Here is a 19,171-nt window from a genome sequence, read left to right as displayed (position 1 = left end):
TCTTAATTTCTACTAAGATGTCTTTAACACCAGTTTGCTGCCTGACCCACTTTGCTCTCTTCTTGTCCCTTAATGTTACACACCTATCTTCTTCCGCTCCATTGACCGCTGAGTCGTTCTTAATTTAAGTTGAACCCTCTTAGTGAGCTCCAAGTTTCTGCCCCGTAGGTGAGTACCGGTAAGATGCAGCTGTCATAAACTTTCTTCTTCAGCGACAATGATAGGCTACTATTCATTATCTGAGAATGTCTGCCATACGCACCCCACCCCATTCTGATCCTTCTATCTCTGCCTCATGGTTGGGATCCGGGGTCACAACTTGACCTAAGTAGATATATTCGCTTACCACTTCAACTACCTCCCGCCATCCCAAACCGCTGTGCTCTCCTGAGGTTATTGATCATTACTTTGGTTTTCTGCATATTAATTTTGAGGCCCACGGTTCTATTCTGTTCATCCACTACGGAAAGCGTGCTTTGCAATTCGTCCCCGGAGTTACGTAGCAAGGAAACATCACCAGCAAATCTTAGGTTACTGAGTTAACCCTTCTTCCCCCCTGCTCCCAATCCTACGTTCTGAATACTTCTAGTAAACATGCTGTGAATAACATTGAAGAGATTGTGTCGCCTTGTCTGACGCCCTTATTTTATAGGTATTTCACTTTTCTCCTTATGGACGGCGATGGGAGCTGTGGACCCATTCTAGATATCCTCTAGTATTCTTGCGTAATTGTCATCTACCCCTGGTTCCGTAATGCCTGAATGACTGCTGAGGTTTCGACCGAGTCAAATGCTTTCTCATAATCTATGAAGGCTATATATGGGGGTTCAGTATACTCAGCGCACTTCTCTGTTACCTGATTTATCGTGTAAATATGGTCCATTGTTCAATAGCCTTTACGGAACCCTGCTTGTTCTTTAGGTTGACTGAAATCTACGGTTGCAGAAAATCGGTTAGCGATTACCTTGGTAAGTACCTTGTAGACGACTGACAGTAAGCTGATTGGCCTGTGATTTTTGAAGTCCTTCATGTCACCTTTCTTATGGATTACGATGATGTGCGCGTTCTTCCAAGCTTCCGGTGCACTTGCGGTCATCAGGCTTACGTATACAGGTTTGCCAGTTTTTCAAGTAAAATTTCTCCGCCATCCTTCAAGAGGTCTGCTGTTATCTGATCCTCACCAGGTGCTTTGCCCCCTTTAATTTTTTTCAGAGCCTTCTTTACTTCTTCGGTCATTACTGGTGGGATGTCTATCTCCTCTGAATTACTTTCTCGTTCGGCATTATCCTGTATGTGCCGGCTACTGTACAGATACCTATAGAACTCCTCGGCTACTGTTACTATTTTATCCCTATTTGTGATGACATTGCCTTGCTTGTCTTTAAGTGCATACATCTTATTTTCCCCCACGCCAAGACGCCTCTTCACTGCTTTCAGGCTACCTCCGTTCTTTACAGCGTATTCGATCCTCTCCATATTATACTTCCGTATGTCAGCTGTCTTAAGCTTATTGATTAACTTCGAGAGGTCGGCTAGTTCTATTGTGTCAGCTGCGGTAGAGATTCTCATGGTTTGCCGTTTCCTGATTAGATCTTTCGTCTCCTGTGAAAGTTTACCAGTATCCTGTCTAGCCATAGTGCCCCCTACTTCTACTGCACACTCCGTGATAATGCGTGTAAGGTTGTCGCTGGGTTCGCAGCGACAACCTTACAGAAAATAAGAGTTCGCAGTCAAGAAAACCTCGGATAGCAAAAGGGAGGTTGTGGTGGATCATAGCAACAGATGAAGATTTTTTTTTGAGTCAGAAATAAAGTAGTGAAAAAATGCCCGCTGGGTGGGATCCGAACCCACGACCTCCAGAATACCGGTCTGGTGCGATAACCACTACACTACCGGCGGGGCTGTTTCCCCGGCACTTTCTCGGATATTTAGGTTGAGCTATTTTTTGTTTCCTGCACTTGGGGGTGGTAGCCAGCTCCACTCGGACTACTCGGGGTGAAGGGGACCTTCTTTTTAATCCCCGGGCCGTGACTTGAGTGTCTACAACATGTCGAGAGTGGTCGGACCAGCATTGAACCCTCTTAAGCCACCTTTGGTACAGAGACTTGCAGAACAGAGGCCCTCGCTAAGCAAGTAGCGAATCAGAAAATGGGAAATGAGGGCCTCGGTGAAATAAGACAGAAAATAAGGGTTGGCAGACAGGAAAACCTCGCTACATACATACATACATACATACATACATACATACATACATACATACATACATACATACATACATACATACATACATACATACATACATACAGACATACATACATACATACATACATACATACATACATACATACATACATACATATAGAAAGAAAAAACTTCGAACACGGTATAGATTGTTGACAACGTTCCAGCAAACAGGCTCGCCTTCGCCAAGCCAAACCTTCGCCTCGATGGCACGATTTATATATGGGTAGGTCCCCCGGAGAGAAGGAAATGGAATCTAGTAACGGGATTGGTATGGGAGTTTGCAGGGGGAGATATTGAGGAGGAAGTAAGGTTGTATAGTCTTAGCAGTGAAGTCGGTAAGAGGGAAGTCAGGTGTGGTGGATATTCTGTGAAATTCTTGTAGGGAAAGGGTGAGAGGGTGTTTGTTGCCATGCCGCTAGGCCTACAGAAAGGTTTTCAGAAAAGGCGGAAGAAGAACAGGTAGTGAGAGAAGTTCATATCAGAAGGTACCTGCAAGCCCCTGGTCAAAAGAAAAGGAACAAAAGGTGGAAAATAAAGGGAAAGTAACAAGTTAAGGAAAAACACACACACACGCACAACACACACGCCGAAAAGCAATAACTTGGCAACGGAAATGGCACGTGTCGCCAGCAGACATATTCTTGAAACAGGCCTTTTCTGGAATTCAAAAACAAAAAGTTTAAATTAAAAGCACGTAGGGGGCACAAGAAAAGGGGAGAAAAAGGCTGCAAAAATAAAAATAAAAATAAAATGAAATACATACATACATACATACATACATACATACATACATACATACATACATACATACATACATACATACATACATACATACATACATACATACATACATACATACATACATACATACATACATACATACATACATACATACAAATAATTTTAAACACAAATCCTAAACTACAGATCGTCCGTTTCAGGCACATCATGAGTGACCTCAAAAGAGCTATGGTATTCCTTGAAAATCCCCGGTGTACTCACTACCCCAAAGGGAAGGCTTCCTCATTACTCTTCATGAGCACCAAAAAGTCATCGACATTCCTAAAACGTTTTTGACTCCTGTGCCCTTTAAATTTTCCTCGAAATTCCTGTTGATGTGAGCCATAAGGAGGCCACTCAGTGCGGGAGCAACGCAGGGCCGAATACATACTCCTTTCGTGTGTAGTAACCACCCTCTTTCCACTGAATTACGTGGAACTCACGTAGGATTTAAACGAATACAAAACACTTGAAGACTGACTGCACATTCATTCGAAAAACGCACAGGACGAAACCCCAAAATCGAATCTTCAACACTCGAAAACATCTCGATAGGAAAACTCGATAGCACATAAACAACTGGTGTGGTTTTCGACTCAGAATTCGTAGGAGGCGTTCAAAACCATTAAGTGGATGTAAAAGGCATGTACTACACACTCCCTCACGAGCTGATGCTATCGAGTGTTGAAGATGTGATTTTGCGGTTTGCTCCTCTGGTTTTTTTTTTAATAAATGTGGTGTCTCTGTTTATGGGTTTTTGGATTTGTTATAATTCTATCCGATTTCAACGCACGTACCACGGCGTGAGGTTGTGGCCATACATAAGAAGGGAATGTGTGTTGGGTCCTACGTTGCTCCGGCACTGAGTAGCCTAATCCTTGCCTCACTTATTCAGGACTCTTGGAGGCACGTTAAAGGGTACAAGAGTCATAAAAGTGTTTCTGTATGTCACTGAGTTTTTTTTGTTGCTTAAGAGTAACGAGGAAGCCTTCCCTGTGGACGTGGCCGTACACTGTGGTTTTTATAGGAATGCCTTAGCCCTTTTCAGGTCGCTTACGAGGTGAACAACGGGTAGATGTATATGACAAGCGCAAGGGTTTCACAAGTTTCGAATGGTTATGACTATTTAAACAGCTTAGTTTTCGAAGCCTCTGCGGGACGCCCTACGACAGAACGCCGGACTCTACTTCGGTCCGTTATCTCGTGGCACCGCCTGATTCTGGCAGTCGTGTGACATCGACCGTTGCAGCGAGCTACGACGACAAGGCAAGCCCCTGAAACCGCTCACAGATCCACAAGAGGATGATCAGGTGACCGAAAAGTGCAAAAAAAGTAGTGGTCATCCGGTATATGCATCGCATATCGCTCAGCCTTAAAAGGACTGGTTAAATATTGGTCGTGAACGTTGTCATATCGGCCCCTGATAAGCTATCTGGACTTTGTCGCAAAAGGTGCGCTGGGAGAAAGGGAAAAAGTGAATGCCTCATCAATCACCTGAACTAGTACGTGCATTGCGCAGAAGATATTGTCTACAAGGTGTGCTTTTGTTGCCAAAAAGTGTACGTATACGGGAACATCTCAACAAAGTATAGACAGGCAATGAGGCTAATTTGGCTAATAAACGCGCAGAGTGTGACGACTGTGAACCTCTATACGATGCTTGCACGGTCATACTTCGAGACTCTGATCAGTGCACGAGTGAGATATTTGATGCCACGGGAATACAGCGGGCTTCCGACTGTGTCAGCACGACGTCTCTATCTTTGACATCGAAAGAGGTGCCTTTTTTAGATGGACGTTCTTGACACATCCATGCGTGATGGGGTGCGTTGTGGGGTGGACAGTGGCGGGATGAACGCCTGTGTCCTATGAGCGTGTTCTCATTTTTAAGTGCGAATGCACTTCTTAAGCGAGCCTGAAGCGTCCGCCGCCGTCCGCATAGCAACAGCTGCGGGTGCGCGCGCTCCTGGTCTTCCTTGGCAACGGTGGGAGATGGGCGCGCGCTGCCTGGCCGCTGACACGGCACATACCCACGTGGGGGATTGGCCAGGAATCTCCTTGTCTTCCTTGGCCACGGGGGGAGATGGGCGCGCGCTGCCTGGCCGCTGACATGGCACATACCCACGTGGGGGATTGGCCAAGAATCGGGCGTGAGAAGGGCTAATGCACCCGCTTAAAGGAGTACTGACACGAAATTTCAAAGCTGAGATCCGCTCTAGCAATCAAGTACAACGACAACACAAATAGGTGTCTGTGAATAAATGCATCTTTCTTTCTTTGTAGTTGTGTGTGTGTGTGTGATCTCTCTTTCGCGAACATTACCGAACCGCGCAAATTCAACTCGTGCATTCGCACTTTCACATTCTTCCCCTCGGGGAAATGCGGGGAAATTTTTTCTATTTATATGTCCGTTCAATGCTATTAACATTCAGTTGTAAGTAGCGCCGGTCCTTGTCTTCTACATGCTTCGTCTTCTTTGCTGCGTTTAATGGTGTTATAATCTGAGGCTAAGAATGGATTCTAGCGGCGCAAGACATGGGAATTGTTGGAGGTCGATGGGAGATTTCCAGCTGAAGGGTACCTCGTGGACGTTTACTCAATGTGATAATGCAACAGCCGGTTCTCCGACGAAGGGACAGGGCCCACCAGCTCTGCTGTTTCTCCATCCTTGCACCAGTAATGCACGCTGCGCCAATGTTTTGTGAAATTCTTTAACCACTCCATTTCAAAAATCAAGGACATCTATACGTAGCGTAGGAGTTCTACTTACATATATTGGGGCAGATAGGGTTCCTGAATCTCAATGCGGTGGGGCTACTGAAGTTGGACTACCGGTAAATGGTTAGTAATATAAGATTAATGGGTTAGATACACCCTATTTTACCGTATTTTTTTCATGGGTCCCAGTTTTCGAGTTTTTCTGCGGACGTACAGGACCCCAAGGGTGTCTATACAGAAAAAAATGCCACACCCTACGGCGTAGCTCATATATATCGTCTAGCTTCACCATGTTGCTCTGTCCCTTAAACCTCCTGCAACGCGAATGAAATGAAGTGGGGATGTTGCGCTCCTGTCTTCGCGTAGAAGTTCTTGCCGCCTACCAACGCCGCTTTATCGCCTCCGTGCAGATCTGTGGGTTGCCACCGCGAATGCGCAAGTACTTCAAAGGCCCCATCAACGACGTGCTCTTCATGAAACACGGCGGTGCCTCCTGGTGCAGGAATAGCGGTGATCATTTCATGAACTGACTGTTTTACCAATCCCACTGATAGTCGTCTGAAACAATGTATTTGCGAACCAGCATGACATTCCCTCCTGTGTTGCGTTCTTGAAAGTGTGCCCATCTTTTGAGCCTCTAGTCGTACCAGCGTTAAGTCGTTACCCTGCTCATATTATGTACGGCGAAAATTGTGTTTTTTTAACGTGAGCTGGGAGGCTTTTTTTCTTTCTGGTCAATGTCGGAACTATTATTTAAAAGCGCCTTATAAAAGCAAATGTGGGCGAAGCGCCTTATTCAAGCATTCAAACAAATATGGTGCTTTTATATTTCGTGGCTATTTATGCTAGCCTAACTGCTTCATCTCAATCCTGATTAGTTATGTTGGTCTTATGTTATCAAGGTACAATAAGAGGAAAAGGAGATTATTTCGAACATTCGTTGGAGCTTTTTAGAGGCCATGACCAGGTTTCAATTTCTTGTTTTAAAACAGCCCTCACGTGTTCAGCGTCCAGTTGCTTCGCTCCAGGAATTGCAGCGCTGACGGCCTTGTTGAGGTCCGCTGGGTTGACTTCTGAGCCCAGAGGAACGACAAATTGTATGGTGATGCCTTTGCCAAACTTGGTCTTCAAATGCTGCAATGTCCCAATGCACGTCATCTGACCCTTGACCATTATGCCGATGCGGTCGCAGGACAGCTCGCATTCCGCCATGCTGCAACCATGGAAGGAGGCGGGAGATTGCACCTTTGCGCCTTTTACAGATTATTGATTCTATATCTGTGTGTTATTTTTAGCCTGCCGTTTTTAAAATCACGAGTAAAGTCCATTCGCACTGAAAAAAAGAGGTTCGTGTGGTAGCGTGTCATATCGTAAGGCGTAAAATTGTTCCATATTATGGGCCCCTCGTTTCGCGAGCCACAAATTGTCGAATTTCATTCCTTACGTGGTTATTGCTGCTGTAGTTGACGCATATATGGAATCCGATTGAAGCGTGTTGCGAATTCGACTTCGGCATCTGCTGGGAATGCTTCCTTATTTTAGTGTGAGAAATTATATATCATTTTGATGTTCAACGTACATTTGCGTACATAAGAACTGCAAGACAAGTCTGTCCAGGATACCTGCAAGCGGTAATCTGGTTATAATGGCTGAAAGTGAGAATGGTCGCAGACACTGATTGTGCTGTTTTCTAGCCCTACGGAGAACTTTTCTGTCTTTGTAGTGCCGGCATGGGTGGGTGTCTTCGTGCCACCAAACAAAAATTACCAAATTGTTATTGTTTGATGACCAAGCTAATAAATAACGGTGTGATTCCTCAGTGCACCTGCTTTATTATTCTCGTTTGTTATCGCGAACCACAATGATCATTGTACACCCCTAAACACTCAAACCACATTCTTCAAAGCAGTCCATTTGCAGTACACCCAGAAAACACTCGTGCGACAATCCAGGTCTTCACAAAGTACTAGGCACGTGGTAGTGACGCTAACGTTGTTGAATTAATTTGGTACGGATGAACGTGTTGTATAGTTTGTATATGGCTCAGTAGGCGTTTTGATGTGTTCACGACGTATTGTTACTGACAGCGACCTCAACTTGCACTTATAGAAATTGAGAGGCAAAAGGAAAGGTCAGCCCTCACTTGTGCGAGGTAAGCACAATCGAAGTGTTGGTGGACTCCTTGAGCTCATTCATGGTTTCCCGCATGTTGTTCCGCGATATGACGTCCACACCGGCGTACGGCTCATCCAGGAACACCACCGAGGGGAAACCCATCAAGGCCACAGCGATGCACAGCTTCCTCTTTTGGCCACCGCTGGGATGAGGTAGAAGGTAGAGAAGAGTGCAATTTTAAATCGCTGTGCTATAGGTATTATTCACTTTTGTTGGTTCATCAATAGAGTTGTTCATATTGGCTTGAATGTCCTCGTAGTTTCGGTTCGCTCACCCTATCCGGTTTTTAGAACTTCCTCATTTACTAAGACAAACGTTTTCAAGCAGTCACTTGCATGCGTTCAGGCTTGATAAAGCTATTTTTGCCGTACAGTAACCAATGATAATGTAGGTACAGGGAGGTTCTCCGGTATTCCGCTGCCAGTAGTTAGAAAATAGCATGGATTGTTCATTTAGGACACTGCCATATCAGAACGACAATGATTTGAATTGATAATATATTCCGGTCGCGCGGCATAAAACAACGAAAAAAATAAAAACTCGATTCAGCAGACACTTGGGCGCACTTCGCTGAAACTTCATAAAAACCAGTGTTTGTGACGGGGAGCCGCCAAAACAAGCTAGTGCCATTACAAATTAGGCAATATAAAAAGAAAATAAAGTGACAGGCGAATACCTATTTTCTTCGCAATGCCTCCATAGCGTCATCGGTATCGGGTTGTGTCCTGAGCAGGTGACCAACACTACTGCCAATACGCCTTACTCAATGAGTGTAACTCGGATTGATTAGGCCCTGCAATGCTGCTACAAAGTTACCCGTGACTTTCTTTTTAGGTTTTTCTGCAACGACTCAACATTTCACACTCTGCAGCGGAAAAATTGACCTTTCTGAAAGTGCGTAATATATAGTTTTCTGTAAGAAAGTGCTACAACGCGCAGAACGAATGTGACAAAGGTATCAAACCTTATTAAAAAAAACATAAAGATGTATCCTGTTTTTCTTTCTTTTTTCTTAAATATTTTTCGAGCAAGAAGAGCAGAAAAAAGAATGTGGGGAGCAAGAAGGAACTATTTTCTCTAGAAAAATTCATATGGCCACTTTCTTTCGTCCCCTTGCGAATTTTATCTTGTACTGGACGAGAATAAATAAATATATCTCTGGTAAAACGAAGAAATACGTTCACAAGCCTGTTCTATCCAAGTCAACATAGTTTGAAGAATGAATAACTTGACCACGAAGAAATATTAGCAATATATTATCTGGGGGCTATGATAGATATTTGGATATGAAATGTTTTACAGATGATTCGTCCCAAGGAAGCGTAGCCTGTATGCAAAATATAACTGTGATTGTCGTTCTAAAGCTCGGTACGCTTTTTCAATTTCGACCACCTGCACGTTTTATTTCAGGGACATCTTTACCAAATTTTGTTGTATGTCTGTATGGCGGACAGGCCTCCTATATACAAGATGTACGTACTGCTCCTTTCTCTAGTCGTGCTCCCTTGTTTCAGTATGAAAAGTCCTATTATAGAAGTGGTGAATGGGAAAGCTGTACCTTACTGAACGTGGGGAGGTAGGCAAATGCACTAACTGAAGTTGCAACAAAATCACAGCCGAACAACGCCCTTAAAGGAACTAAGGCGAGAAACTTAACCACCCCTCCGTAACTAAAGTAGAGAGACGTACGAAAGCCTTCTCACATTACAACGCGTCACAATTGCGTTAAATAGTTCGCTAAAAGTGCACCCAACCTTGGCTGAAAGAGCGCCCAACAGATCGTCAAAACGTCAAAGACCGAAATTGCAACCGAAGAACGAACCCATGCGAAGATTTTTCCCGCACTTAGTAAGCATATCTACGACCTATCTAAATGTATACCGACAAGGGCTTATATAGTGAAAAAAATTAAACCCGTTCCACTAAATGTGAAAGCTGTCGGAAGTGCCGAGCAGTAATTCGCCACAATGAGCTGTAGCGCCGTTCTCCGCCCACGGTGACCACCAAATGCAATTCCAATTTCCCGCCTTCGCAGTGTTCGCGCGCGCTCCCTGCCTGAAACTGCGCCAGCGAGAGTGTTCTCTTTGTACTTTTCTCCCCACACGTGCCGGCGTTGCACTGCGACATTTTGCATTTACCATCGTAAAAACCAACCCAACGGGCGTCCTTAACTAAAGGAACGCGGGCGCTGCCGGTTAATTACATATATATATTTTTTCAAATGCACCTGCAGTTTTCTTTGCGATAAACAACGGGAAGATTTATGACAAGCGCCAGCGTTTCAAGAGTTTCAAACGCTTATGTATAAATAAACCGCTTGGCTTTCGAAGCCTCTGGGGTACGCCGCGAACAACAGCGTTACCCCGGGACGCCGCCTTGGTGCTCTTATACTTGGGTCGAACGAGTGAGCAACGACGACAAGGCGAGCGCTTAAAGTGCGCTGCACTTAAGAGTACTATTATACTCCTTTTTCACGATTGATCCTTGCATTGTCTTATCATGACTTTTGTTATTTGAAGTTATCGTTTTGACACACTGGAAGTCCAGTTTCATGCACGCGCCGTCGGTCCAGAGATCTCACCAGAGCTTTTTGGTCGACGAAACAGTCTACGGGGAAATGCATTAGTTTTTTCACAGGACTCCATCGGCGCCAATAAGAAACAAAGCTGACTTTACAACGACATTAGGTCTGGGTGTCATGAGATAGCCGACAACTGTTTCCCTTGTGCAGCTTCCATAGCGGCGAGTTTCATACTGATCCTGAGTAATGCTGGATAGAAGCACTACATGTTAGCAGGCAAAAATCACTTGGTAGCAGGAAGCGCCAAAAATCTGCAGAAATTCAGAGAATTGTCTATTAATGCGCACCCTTCTTACGCTTGCCTTGAGTGCGAGTGCTCATCAGCCAAATACGGCTATGAGTAACGATGATGATGATGATTTCTATTGGTTTCCCCTTTGTATCGGGGTGATGACATGTCATCTTACCAAAAAAGACTAATATACCTATGTTTTACACTTTTGGTTCAATACTAGCGCTGCTTAGGGCAGGCACAAAAAGCTTATTAGGCACAAAATACTTTTTTTTCTGTTAGAGGTGGTAACTGTCCTAGGCAATATTCCCCTCTCTGCTTTTCGTCCACCAGCATTCTAATCTTCTTTTCCCCCCCTCGACAGCCTTGAAGTTAACTTCCTCTGTGATACCCTTAAATCCTAGTGCTTCTGAAAGCCCAATATTCCCTTCATGTAGATTTGGATGGATACCCTCACATTCTAGCACGATGTGCCGCATAGTTTCTGTTTCTTTTCCGCAGACCACGCATACCCCATCATTTTGTGAATACTTCCCCACAAAACTCTTAGTTCGCAGGCAACCTGCTCTAGCCTCAAAAAGCAAAGCACTGCCCTGGGAATTATCGTAGAAATTTTCCTTTCTGATGTTCATCTTCTCAGCCCTGTACATCTCTAACGACGTTTTGGCTTCCATTTTTTCCCTCCATTTATTCGTTTCAATCTGCCTTGCCTCTTTTTTGGTTACGTTGGCTGTTTTGGATTCCCCACTGTTCTTTCCGTATTTCATGGTTATCCTTCTAGTCTTTCTTAACCACTGCGTGTCCACGCTTTTCAAGTATAGGTACCTAAAAACCTTAGCTGCCCACCTTCGTTGATCCATTGCCCTCAACCTCATCTCAAAGCATATTTTACTCTGAGATTCTCTAACTTCAAACGACGTCCAGCCCATATCTCCCTGAACTGCTTCGTTAGTTGTTTTTCCATGCGCGCCTAAGGCCAGACGTCCTACCGTTCTCTGGTTTACTTCAAGGCGTGATAGAACGTCTGATTTTAAGCAGAGTACAGCATTCGCAAACGTGAGACCCGGAACCATTACTCCTTTCCACATTCCTCTTACTACTTCATATTTGTTATACCCCCACAGAGCTCTATGCTTCATTATAGCTGCGTTTCGCTTTCCCTTAACCTTAAGTTGCTCCTCGTGAGTATTTAAGTAGTTATCCCCTTCATTTATCCACACCCCCAAATATTTATATTCCTTGACTCTAGGTAATTCGCCTTGCTGGACAGACACTACGTCGGTGGTAGCGTCATTGAAAACCATTATTCCTGATTTTTCTGCACCGAAATTTAACCCGAGGTCAATGGCTTCCTGGCCGCAAATATTTATTAGCCGCTGCATATCGGCTTGGTTATCAGCTAAAAGAACAATGTCGTCTGCGTATAACATTCCCAGAATATGCTGTTGTACCACTTCGCCTTGTAGCATATGGGTTAGGCTAAACCCTAGTTGACTTTCTTCCAGTTTCTTTTCTAACCCTGCCATGTAAAGCATGAACAGTATTGGGCTCAAAGGGCATCCCTGTTTCAGTCCCCGATGGATGTTGGCCTGCTGGGCGCATTTCTGTCCTTCCCAAGTAACAAAAGACGTAAAATAAATTTATTTTTTTAATGTTCCTTTTGTTTCTTTTCGCCAATGCTTGGAAGGAGTGGTTCTCAAATGGGAGTCCGCGGCTCCCATGGGGTCCGCTAGAGCATTTCAGGGGTCCGCAAAGCCTCCCTCAAATCTCCCCCCTCCCGTTGTTTTCTCGATTTGGCCAGAACTTTCTTCCTATGAAAAACAGGTAGCTTCGCCGCATTTTATGTACGTTTTGTTTCTCCGCGTACAACGTCTGCCTTCCGCATTGCACGCCAGCTATGCGAAGAAAGAAAACGGACCCACTAAAGGCACCATATAAGTGTTTACAGACTTAAAGATTTATGTACAAATTGTTTAACATAATGACACCCAAGAACATAGGTATGCTCAATCGTGGTATTCCCTATCAGTTTCACAAGACCAGAGTGTTCGCCGGTGCAGCCATGGATGAGAACCATTGATGTAAAGTCTTACCCTTATAGTGATAAAGGGCGTCTGCCTCGGTAAATATGGTTTTTTATAACGTCAGGCGCACTTCAGAGTTGGTGATTAATGCTATTTTTTGTATTTGTGACATTATTTTGCGGAGTGTGTTTGTTTGTCGTTTGTTTTATGGGGTGATATACAAGATGCGTAAGTTTGTTCTTTTTTTAGAATATTTTTGTAAAATTGTATGGTTTCTATTTTTTTACTTCTCGTTTTTTTTATTTCTGGCCGACCAGTTATCTCCATATGGCTTACTGAAACGACTGAATACTTTACTTCCACAAAATATGCATTTCTGGGGAAGTGCAGGGCGTTCTAAGGTTCACTAATTCGCGCTATTTTGAGACGTACTTTGAACTTATTTTGCGGACTGTTTTTTTTTTATCAGAGTGGATACCAAAAGTAGGGTCTAGAAGAAGGGGAAGGCCATTATTCCGATGGAGGGATGAACTAAGCAAATTCAGAGGTCACTGCGAACTCGATCAGCGGAGGACAACAGAAATTGGAGGTTAAAGGGAGAGGGCTTCATCCTGCGGTGGGGATGAGTAGGCTGATGATGTTGGGAATAATATTTTTCCAATTATTTATTTTTCGTTTTTGAAAATCTTGTCTGGCCAGTTATTTTGATTACGCCATATAACGATTAGGTGTGTTACTTCCGCCAAATGTGCATTTTTGTGAAAATAAAAGGGGGTTTACAGGGTCCAGACTGTGGGAGTACTCTGCAAAAAGGCTTAGAATGCTAGCCAGCCAGAGCCAGGGGATGCCGGACTAAGGATCCCCTCCACCGGGCGGGTGCTTTACCAAGTTTTTATGCGCTCAATATTCGTTAATGCAAACACAGACACGCTGTACTTTTTTCTTTTCTGCAGCATTTAAGAATGGAATGGTGGCGTATATAAGTCACTAAACATTTCTTGAGGTGCCGTTTTGGGAGACGTAAGAATTCCAAGATCCTTGCGCAATAGTCACCTAAATGGAAAAACAACAATCATTGCGCTGTCACCCGAGTACAGCGAAACATTCAGTAATTTGTTTTTTGTAATTTGTATCCAGATGAACAAATCGTATTGCTTTTTTTGAAACGATAGTTTAGCTCCACCAAACTGACGGGCGCATTGAAATTAGTCTGTTCTCGTACGATTCCATTGCTAGTCATTCTTGCACTGTGTCAAATTAAAGAACTGTATAATGGGCTTTACGGTTCCACGTAACACGTTGCCATGAGGTGAGCTGTTGATAATTAAGATTCGATTTACCTCGGTATATACGTCATATTCTTCCGCACACGTGGGCATTATTGCGCCTTTATTACAAAATACTATTTGGCAATCGCCCAAGAACCCGCCTCCCCCCCTCATTGCCGACTGGATATCGCCATCGTCACTCAGAGGCGTGATCACCTGTAGTGCTCGCAAAGCTTGCTGGCTTGCTCTTCCAGGTCAACCACTTTGATGAGCTGCTCGATCATCGGACCGAGCTCCGTGCTTGGAACGCCCCGTAGTCGGCCGAACAAGCGCAGCGTCTCGTACGCATTCAGCTTACCCAAGAGAGCGTCGCTCTGAGGGCAGTACCCGATGAACGACTGCCACTGGGAATAAATTCGAAGATGTTAAAACTCGATCCTCGGCGGCATAGGCGACTTAAAATCAACTTGTCTCATTGTCTCTTTACGTTTCCAGTACACTAAAAATTCCGTGCATATTGTGAAAAATATAGGTAGAGGTCTCCTAAAACCTCGCTATTTTTTAATTTCATCTAAAAATAATGTGTTGATACCCCTTCGCTTGCGATATGCAATCTGTAGCGGAATTTTACACATTATAAGGGTGAAATTAGCACGACATTACACAACGCACTGCTTGTGCACGGATTCTTTCTTCAAACGTGGTTTGCTCAATTTTGCACTTTATTTCCGTTTGCAGGCTATTTGTTAAGCCTCTCTTTACAAATGTCTAAAGCTGAGTATGCAACACACTTAAGAATCATTAGGCAGTACACAGTATGAGACTTTCGGCGTTTACGTCATAAACAGCAAAATTTGTTTGATGTCGCTTAAACCATGCTGCTACTGAACTTGAACGTGTTTTGACGGGAGGTTTTCCTGGCTTTGTGAGCGAGGGAAATGTTGGCGGTTTGAAGAGGTCTCTCAAAGCTGACTTGACATGAAAGAGCTGAATGCTTCAACATACCTCTCAGTAAAATGCCCCATTAAGAATGTTGGTATGAGAGGCCTATGATACCTGCATGATAGCGGTGCTATTCTACAAGCCAATATCCTGGCTCGGCTTCCTTGACACGGAATTATCGGCAAGCATTCAAAATCAGCTACAAGCGAACATTGCCAAGATGAGAACTGGTCAGTGGAGAATCGACGCACTAATACGTTTCTCGACGCGGCCCAACTCCCACTAGTACGCTAACAATATTTGTTTGTCCAGTTGTTCCACATAGAATCAGCTATGTACACAATAGCATGTGCGGTCAAGGCAGAAGGGACGGAAATTCCGACTTGCGTCCACTTGGACTTTCTCCGAATTCCAGGAAGTTTAGTACAAACGTTGCAAATAATTTTCGAGTTTGCTTAGTCGGACTCAAATCTGTAATTCGTTTGAAACAATCGGTGATTGGTGTTGGTTTTTGTAGAAATGTGTTCCATCAAGTGTCTCTGACTTTATGCAGTTAAAAATGCGGTCCCCAAAAGGCCCTGATCTGCTTCATCAGTAAACGAACAAACAGTACTTTTGTATGTATTTCTAGTACGAATAGTAATACTGGTACGAACAGTACTTTCATAACTATTGCGCTACATGAACGTGTACTTCGTTGTGCTAGTTCCTCAATGTTTGTTTCGTGAGTTCACCTGAAAACAAGAGCACCGCACATGAAACAATGAGGCAGAAGAGAACTAAGCTCAGAAGTGATGGATTCGCTAAATATACAATGCCTGACAATCCCATGTTTAGCGTCACAGTTTAACTTTAAATCAGCTGGCTGCTCATTTCGTAAAGAGCATTGCTATCAGATTAGCTATACATGTTTGCCGATTTGACAGGCTTCTAGTAAGAGGACGCAGGAAAGCCCTTCTCCTTCTGACTGAGCCGCTTACCATGGGCGAATATTGGCAACAGTGGGCTGGCATGGATGGTTACTGGTAACAACCTTTGTGCCACAGCAGAGGCGAAGAAAGAGTGTTCTATTTCGGGCATTAGCCCGCACTTCTATGCTAACTGGTCTGTGCAGAATCGACACACTAATGCGTTTTTGCCAAAAATACAAGAGCATACGGCATAACATTGCGCACCGTCTTGCCAGATAGAAAATACGTGGTCACTACGCATGGCCTTTCAAAAAGCTGCCTGTTTCCATATGCCGAGCAGCTTTAATACAAAAATAGCCGATATAGGCTACATGGTGGGCAAATACGATCCACTACTGTTTTATCAACCTCCAAAATTGTACATTTACGACATGTTTGTACCTTTTGAAGATAACTAAAACTGGCACCCGAAATCATGGTAGCTTTTTAATGCAGTCATACTAGTATCAAGGCAGACTCACCTTGCGGGGCTGCTTCGAAAGGATCAGCGACTCCATGTAAGCATTGCCATCTGTCATCTCCTCAAGGCCAGCCAGCATCTGGAACGTGGTGGTCTTCCCAGCACCGTTGATTCCAACAAGCCCGAAGCATTCGCCGGGGCGCAGCGCCAGGTATACGCCACGTACCGCGTAGAAATCCCCATAGAACTTGTGCAGGTTTCGCACGAGCATGACGTGCTCGGGAAACTTTTTCCTGCGGCATAGCTGATTTACCAGCTCCTTCTCCTGGTCGACGTCGTCATCCAGCACGTTCGTGTGAAGGTCGCGAACCTTGGGTTCACCGCCGTATGCGCTCTCGAGCTTGCTGATCACACAGCAGAAAACCGGAATGGCCAAAACGAGCATGATGGCCAGGTCGAGCAATATGCTGTACCAGTTGAAGGAGAAGGGCGTTGTCACGTCCCACTCTCCTCTCTCTTTCGGATCAATCAAGAGCACTGTAATTTGATGCAAGGACAGAGTAAGGAAGAGCGCAAAATACGCGGCACAAATGCGCCTTCAAATAGTTCTTTATTTCAAACTGCGATCACTTTTCTTCTGAATATCACGTAGTGAATGAGACGTTGTTTCAAGTGAAGAATTACGCATTGAATTAAGGCGAATTGGTTTACGGGGGTAGGCGTCTGTCATATTATGATTTGAAAAAAGTTGAATTGCTCGCACCTTTATTGGCTCAAGACAGAGAGGCAATTTCAATAGCGGTATTGTAATCACTGAAGAAACCTTGGAAGCTTCTCTTTGTTAGCGGATCATCGGGGCAATATACATCGAGGAGGCAGTGATGAGCGTGGCGATGCAACCTGGTTTTCAACTACGGAGTTTGCGATCACAGACTACCGCAACAGTTTAGACAGCAAGTTTCTTGTTTATGTTATATCTGACGTTGTTCCATTTTCTCAGGTGCAATCACCCAGAAGTTAAAAAGTTATAATCTGGGGTCAGTCCAACAAGTTCGCTCTTCATAATAAATGTTCAGCTTTGGAGTAATGACACGAAATTTTAGTTTTCCGTTTCTTGCTGCTATGGGTGAATAACAGCCGAGTAATGATATCAGGGCACATTGAATTGTCGATCGCTGATTAAGTAATTATTTACAGCCTCGTTTATTTGGGTCTGTTTCTGTGTCTACTCAAACAACACTGAGGCCGCCGCCATACCCAGAAGGAGCTGATGACATCCTCGTTCTCACCTCACCACGGCCGGTCTCTCTCGCACACATGTCGCCAAGATTGTTGGGGAGAGAAAACACAAGTAGCTAACAATCTTTCTAAGCGGATTACTTACTGCGTGAACGCCTGAGTTTACTGAAGTTTCCTGTCATGATTGCTCAGGAGTTTTTTCTCCAGAACGATCGAAGTAGGCTGGTTATCAAGGTGGTCCTTGGGATACGTGGCAAGCTTGAAACCATTACACTGAGATCGAAAAAGACTGGGACATGGGAACGGGCCTTCTTGACAGCGTTAGCGTGTACGAGCTCGCAATGCTTACACTTAAAAATTAACCACGATGGCAAGTACGCCGTAAATGGGGGGTTATAGTTCACGTTATAGATCCGAATGGGGCATATGGTAATTCGTAGATCACCGCTACAGCGCGCCTAATACCCAGCTGTAGCTCTGGCCCATAAATCCGTAAATATTCAGTGAAGTTAAAATTGTCCTTCAGATAAACTTTCCCTCTTGTGATACACGTTCTCCTGGCCCACACATCATTGACTTCTTAGCAAGCGGATTTCTTACTCTTGCAGCAGTGGATAATTCCAGAACCGAAGGGGCTGATTTCTTTGCAGAACTGCGTGTTTATTTTCGTGTCCCGGCTTTCTTGCAGGCGCATCAGCTCACACATTTCTGCTTCCAATTCCAGGTTAATGGCTCGTATCGTTGCGGCTCCAAGTGCGAACGGTGGGATGAACAGCAAGGGGACCCGCGGGCCCGCGCTGCGCGTTGTAATGGCGAGCAGTATGAACAGGAGAAAGGCCGCTGGACCTGTGAGGTGAAGGTGTTCCCTCGGTTTAAAATGTATAAATCAGCCCGTAAATAAAACAGAATCCTATTATTTCCCAGGAAGCCTAAGGTGGTCACTAGGCTGCTGACCACGTGCATCAATGGACAACTACCAAAAATGCAGGACAACGTAACAGTTGCAGTAAACCGTGTATAGGAACTATATAATCACTCTTAAGACAAATTTTCACAAAGAAAGCCCAAACGTGTCTTAACTGAGCAATGATGTGTGTCAATCCTACGTACACTCATGGAAATATTGAACAAAACTCCACATAATGAGCAACGTAACAAATACGAACTTTAAATAGAAACAGGCACACGAAACGATGCACGCAGAAAAATCAGGCGGAAGACATGTGTATTGGAGATAACACCAATCTGAGGAATGTATTAAAGTTAAATGTGAGAAAATCCTATGCATCTAACCTTAGCCGCGGTTTACATGTGCTATTGGGCCTGAACAGTGCACTCCAACTGTTAGCACGGGAAGGAGCGTGAAAAGGTTGATGTTTTATGATTTTTGGAACGGGCTGTTAACGAAGTTATGAACGTTATGAAAGCCAGGGTATGAAAGGCAGCGCAAAAATTGCACCGGCTAAAACTAAATTGGAGGTCACCCTCTTTGCAACCTCTTGTTAGCAAAGGAAGCACTCGCTAGTGCAGCAATAATTACCAAAGACTGGCATGCTCGGAATTGTAGCGATTAGAAATAATGTTTTACTTTTGCAAT

At 44.3% G+C, this 19,171-nt stretch overlaps 1 protein-coding gene across 1 annotated transcript in view; it reads right to left on the bottom strand.

Moving 5' to 3' along the window:
- LOC144180044 (ATP-binding cassette sub-family A member 2-like) overlaps positions 1-19,171 on the bottom strand; it is a 42,190-nt gene that overhangs the window by 7,209 nt on the left and 15,810 nt on the right. The window contains exons 2-6 of the mRNA XM_077708451.1: positions 18,175-18,420; positions 16,397-16,872; positions 14,239-14,426; positions 7,886-8,059; positions 6,742-6,955 (exon numbers count right to left, since the gene is read on the bottom strand). Coding sequence (XP_077564577.1) covers positions 6,742-6,955; positions 7,886-8,059; positions 14,239-14,426; positions 16,397-16,872; positions 18,175-18,420 — 1,298 coding nt within the window. The remainder of the gene's footprint in view (positions 1-6,741; positions 6,956-7,885; positions 8,060-14,238; positions 14,427-16,396; positions 16,873-18,174; positions 18,421-19,171) is intronic.

This window comes from Haemaphysalis longicornis, unplaced genomic scaffold (genome assembly GCF_048455015.1).
Source record: "Haemaphysalis longicornis isolate Haplotype H1 unplaced genomic scaffold, Haemaphysalis longicornis Haplotype H1 scaffold_4, whole genome shotgun sequence".
NCBI lineage: Eukaryota > Metazoa > Arthropoda > Arachnida > Ixodida > Ixodidae > Haemaphysalis > Haemaphysalis longicornis.
Note: the sequence above shows the minus strand (reverse complement) of the source record. Positions and strands in the feature narration are given on the sequence as shown.